The sequence below is a fragment of the Elephantulus edwardii genome, unplaced genomic scaffold (assembly GCF_000299155.1).
Source record: "Elephantulus edwardii isolate Elephantulus edwardi_28Jun2011 unplaced genomic scaffold, EleEdw1.0 scaffold00030, whole genome shotgun sequence".
NCBI classification, from domain to species: Eukaryota; Metazoa; Chordata; class Mammalia; order Macroscelidea; family Macroscelididae; genus Elephantulus; species Elephantulus edwardii.
Window position 1 is genome coordinate 4,750,358 of NW_006399780.1, and position 6,000 is coordinate 4,756,357.

Below are 6,000 nucleotides of genomic sequence, written 5' to 3' on the forward strand. Positions count from 1 at the left end.
TCCATCCATTGAGTCGCTGTGAGTCAGGGACCACGAGTGAAGACTCACATTGTTGCCAGCCGCAGGACTATTCACCCTGTGAGACAGGCATGGTAATCTGCCACAGGATTACCCATCCTGTGAGAGAGGCACGAGAGGAGGTAAGGGCAGCAAAATTATGCGACAGGGATTAAGTGAACATGAATTGTTCGTAAAGGGGATCAAGGATTCCCTCAAGGCAAAGAAATATAAGGGTAACTAAAAAAGATTTAAAGACATTTTTCTTCTTTTTAGAAATTTGCCCATGGTTTCTGCAAGAAGGAACTACTGATTCTGAGCAATGGCATAGGGTAGAGGATTGTTTAAATGACTATTACCATTGTTTTGGCCCTGTGAAAATTCCGGTCACTACTTTTTCTTACTAAAATTTCATTAACAAAATCTTAGCTGTTCTTGAACTTCTTCCTTCATCACCATAGACTCTTGCTCATAAGTTATTCCAATTCTAGCTCATCGCACATTTCATGGGAATATTTTGCTTTGTCATTCTGACTTGCTTTTGGAATCTTCTGTTCAGCTCTTTAGTATCTTAAACTCTTCATTAGAAGTAATAAAAATATTGTTCCTTTTCCTACAAACCAGTTAAATAATTGCTCAAATTTTGCTTCTCCCTTATCATGCATTTCCTACTATTAATAGATCAAAAGTAAGAGGATTTGGAAGTACTGAGAAATATTTGTTTTGGAAAAACCGTCATTAATGATCAAAAGTCCTATCTTTTTCTGTTAATCAAATTTCTTTTACAGGTCTTGTGGATATAAAAGTTAATGTGTCTGTTATTAGTAAAAAATAATTAGTCTCTTAATTGGCCTTTGCAAAAAATTAACATTAACTCTCTCACTGTTTAAAGGTCTAAGAATATTTGTGCAGAATCTGATGACCAAAGGGCTCAAATGCAATTTTATGTGCTATACATTAGTGCTAATTTATGGGAAAGAAATTTATTAAAACAATTTGGAGCTTTTATATCTATCCCTGCTTTGCCAGATGCTGAAGTCTATAGTCTTGCTAAAACTCAGAGTCTAAAATATGGGTAAGAATAAGAAGAAAAACGTGTTAACAGAAATATGAAGAACAATTGAGAATGAGAAAGATGTTATAAGAGGCCTCAATGTTTGTCTTGTTTTGTCTTTTGTCTGCCATGTTTGTTGTCTTTTTGTCTTGTGTTCAAAGTTATAATACTGATGAGCTCATACAGTTTAAAGGTTTCAGTAAAAAAGAAATTAGTAGAGACAGATATAAAGTTAATATCAGTATGAATTTCAAATCTCATAGGCGAGGAAATGCTAAGAGAGGGTGTTTCAAACATCTCATGGCACCAAAAGAGACTTTTTGTCTCAAGAGATCTTCGAAAAATCAGCTCTTGTCATCCTCTTATCACCTTCATACATGCTTAGGTAGAAATTTCCGTATGTTTCAGCCAGTATTGTAAAATACACATGCCAGTGGCCGGCACTACAAGTCTATGTGAGTTGTGTGTGTCTGTGTTAGTTGTTCTACTTTAAATGAAAACTTGTAGGAGTAAAAATAAAAACTACTATCAAAATTTATATAAAGAAAGGGGGAATTATTGGAATACTACATCCCCTAAATTCAAATAATTATATTTCTCACAGTTTATTTTAAATTTTTAATTTCTGATGACTATAAAAGGTCTGCCGCAGACAGACAATGGTGAAACATACAGTAAAGGTATACTGAAATTAAACAGAAGGATGCATTAACAAAGCAATGAAAAAGACCCGACCCTGTGTTAATATATGGTCGAGGCTATGTTTGTGTTTTTCCATGGAACTGTGAAAGTGCAAAGTGCCTTCCTGAAAAGCTTGGTACGCTCTGCAGAAGATGTCTTGCCTGACAGAAATTAAAGATGGTGATATTGCTGACTCTGATAACGAGGATTCAAGCTGAATCTTAAAGGACATAAGTTCCAGATCTACCTTTACTTCACCCTCTCAGCTGGAGAAAAGTGGTACTGCAGATTGGAATTTGTACGATTGGGCTCCATCAAATAAAATCGAAGCTAACTAAGGATCAGTAGAAGAAATTTGGACTATTGATATGAAGAATTTTTGCTAGTATTGGATCTATAAATATTTTCTGTAAAACAAAAGATAAATGTAAGGGATGTAATGTCACAAATGCCAAAGTCCTGAACCATATGTCTTATTAATTGGTAATGTAATCACTGGTGATTATCCAAAATTTAATGTAAATTATTCCCGTAAAATTTCTAACTATATTAGTTCTGTTACCAAGGATGATTCAGTTGTTATTCTAAAGAATCCTCCTCTTATATAAGTTATCATTAAGAACCAAGAGAGCTGTAGGACTTGTTATTGTAGAAATTGTTTCTCTTATCCCTATGATTGTCTCTACTTCTGCTGTAGCTTCAACACAAGAAGTCCACACGGCTAAGATTTTAATTGGGTTAGTGCATATTGTGACAAAAAATTTAAAACAAAAGAATGTATATTCAATCAATTATGGCCTAAAAGCAGCAGGTCCTATCCATAGCCTCCCCTCCCATACAAGTCCATTATCAAAGACTGCAAATGGCCGATAAAGAAAATCCTTGGTGATACAAGCTAATAAACCGGGCAGCCAGAGACAGGTAAGAGACACCGGCCCCTGTTTCAACCTAAGACAGGTGCCCCGCCATAGTTGCTGGGTTAGCCCATGACGGGTAAGATCAGCAGGTGCGGTGTCCAACCTAAGACAGGCACTGCTTTCATACCTGGTCAAACAGGAGAGCACCAAGGGTAATGCTGTTGCGCTTTTGCAGTCTTCAAATAATTATTGAAAGAAAGGAGGATTTGTTGAGAGCCATTTTGTTCTACCTAACCGAAGCCATTTTGTAATTCTCTAAGGACATGCCTGGACATGTTGCCTCACCCTGGGAGGACAGGTTTTGGTCTACTGGGAACACCCAACCTTACTTCTTCTTTCCACTCCCCCCATTGTGTTTCAGTTTACCCCACCCTGGAAGGATAAGTTTCAGTTTACCCCACCCTGGGAGGACAGGTTTTGGCTTACTGGGAATGCCCTGCTAAGTCTCCTTACTTCTCCTTTCCACTCCCCTCATTCGTTCTCCTATATATATCTCTGTATGATTTCAATAAAGTCGAGACTTGATCAGAAATTTCATCTTGTCTCAATGTCTCCTGTGCCCCCCATTCTCTTTCTTCCTCTCCTAGGGTCACCGTTGAATGTCCCCACGGGCCGGGGCATACATGTGGGTTACCATGAGATGGAAGTGACCTTACAGCAGCTGGTTTTATGTAAAATACAACCATGCTAAGATTTGTAAGAGTGCTTCCTTGGTCTAGAGGTAGCTGGGGTAGCAAGGAAGTTAAGTGATTAGCTGCTAAGCAAAGACTTGGCCATTCAAACCCTCCAGTTATTCTATGGGAGAAAGATGCAGCAGGCTGCTTCTGTAACAAGTGATAGTCTTGGAAGCCCTAAGAAACATGCTTTTTCTGTTATGTGTTATATGGTCACTCAAAGTCAGATTGATTTGATAGCAATAGGTCATGGGTCTTTGATCCAGATTTTATTTTATGTTTTACGACAATACAATTTAAAGTGGGAGGGGGAGCTCTGGTGGTCTAATGGTAAGGAGTTTTGCTGGCAACCCAAAGGCATGTGGTTAAAATTCACCAACTTCTCTGCAGAAGAAAGACAGGCAATTAACTGTTCAATTAACTGCCTCTGAAACCTGCTGGAGGGTTAGCTATGGTTCAACTGTTGATGAACATATTAATAATTGTCAATTGACTTTATAGTACTCAACAAGTGTTGAGACTCATAGCAATCCTATGTACAACAGATCTAAAACCCGCTGTTGTTGTGCCATAGAGTCAATACTGACCCATAGTTGATCCTCTAGAGGGTTTTCAGAACTGCATGGGAGGAGACTGCCCATCCTTGTCCTGTGAAGAAGCTCATACCCTCGAACCACATGTCTTTGGGCCTGCAGCACTGCTTCTTGACACTAGGCTATGAAACCTGCTCTATCTTGAGTCAATTCCATTGTCTCTGACATAGCTACCCTCATTACCCCAGTCACTGAAACAATCCAGCTCATCTAAGTTCTTCCTCCCTTGTGCTGTCCTCCATCTTTCCAAGCCTGATGTCATTCTCCAATGACTGGGCCTTCCTGGCAACATGCCCAAAGAATGGGAGCTTCAAAATCCTCCATGCTCTGTTTGAATCACCTCAAGTTAATTAATTCACATTTCCAACAGTCCCTATCTGAAATAAAAGTCCCTTGATTAAACTCGTCAATGGCTGGCCAGTGTTTAAAGGGGCTTCGGTCGTTTGCTGACCTACGTGAACCACTAACACTTTCTCCCTAGTCCCTATTCCCTCCAACCCCACCCCCCTCCCTCATCCCCAAACTGACCTGTAGCGACCTTATGGTTCATTTCTGAATTTCCAATAAATACATTAAGTATACACAAATAAATCATTCCTTTAAGTACCCCTTAAATTAATGCAAACAAGCTCGGAAAAGCTCAGCAAAAATTAGACAGAGCTGTTAAGTGCCACTGAGTCAAGTACGACTTACATACAGTTACTCTATCAAGAGATCTGAAGTTACCCTGTGCCATCCTTATTGTCAACACGTCTGAGTCCACTGCAGCAGACACTGTAAAAATTCACCTCAATGAGGGTCTTTCACTGATCCTTCACCTTTCCAAGCATGAGTGTGGATCCAAAACGGCACAGTTGTTGTGGTTAGGTGCCGTCGAGTCACTGGGTACCCTATGAACACCAGGTCTGAACCCTGTCCTAACCTGTGCCATTCACAATATCTGACACATTTAAGCCCACTGCTGCAGTCACTAAAATCAATCTACCTGGTTGAGGGTCTTCCTCTCCTTCTCTGTGCCTCCATCTTTCCAAGCATGATGTTTTTCTCCAAGGAAAAATGACAGAGTGGCAAACAGTAAAGCTCTGTCTGGTTACTGTACGTCCTGGTTCTGTCATTTTTACCCTAAAGCATGAGAGGCTCTACTATGTCGAAGAGTCTTGCTTCGTTTCAATCTTTCAGAATAAGAATGTTACCGTTACCCATCAGTAGTTCCCAGACAGTTAAAAGTAACAAAAGAGAACAGTAGAGTAGTAGTTACAGACCTCAAAAAACTCGAGGTGAAAAATGGAATCCAAAAGTGACAACAGCTATCTACCCAAACACTACCACCGGCCCTTCCCCTGCGAAGAGATTTACCTGCTGTAAGTACTGATTAATGGTGATGTGCGCCATGGGACCGAAAAAGCCGCCCTCCGTGGAGTCTCCTGCAACACAAGCTGGGATTCCAGTTCCGCCCGCGAGCTGACGTCACTTCCGTCCCACCGGTCACACTTGCAGCCCTATGCTTCCGGTGGCGAGGCTTGTCATTCGCTCGGGGAACGTGGGTGCATGGATGGCTTGTCAAGTCCTTAGGTTTATGGGGGCCCCGCTAGGACAAGAGAGCGGGGAAACAGGCTGAGAAAAGCTGAGAGGCCTTCCTGCTGCAACTTTCTGTGCTTCCTCGAGTTCTCAGTTGTTTGGTTCCACCTGGAATGCACTGGACCGGGATTGGGGGAAGCGTGAATCTTTCGGGAGCGATTTGGGATTTAGTGGCGGAGAACCTCACTGGCGTTGCTGCCTGATCAACTTCTTGACTCTTGCATGTTTGAGACATAAAATCGTATAAAGTTGACGCAGACACGGCTGTTTCTAAACCGCACTCTGATCCTCTCATCTGCTCCCTACACCAGGTGCTCGGCCATCCCCGGCTGCGCACGCGCGATGGGACTGGCCGTAGTCCGGCTTGCTAGAGGCGTGACCACAGCTACTGCCCGGAGAGCGTGGGCTCCTGATGGTCTCTGCTGTCAGTTTCACAGCCCCTCGGCCTCCCGGCCATCAAAGCCTCCGCATGCCAAGTGCCACACCTAGTAACACCGACTAAGATG

At 41.7% G+C, this 6,000-nt stretch overlaps 1 protein-coding gene across 1 annotated transcript in view; it reads right to left on the reverse strand.

Annotated features, from left to right (window-relative positions):
* Positions 1-5,308, reverse strand: part of PCID2 (PCI domain containing 2) — a 43,781-nt gene extending 38,473 nt beyond the window's left edge. Inside the window, exon 1 of the mRNA XM_006883957.1 lies at positions 5,273-5,308. Within this exon, the coding sequence (XP_006884019.1) occupies positions 5,273-5,308 (36 nt within the window). The remainder of the gene's footprint in view (positions 1-5,272) is intronic.
* Between the last annotated feature and the right edge of the window lie 692 nt (positions 5,309-6,000).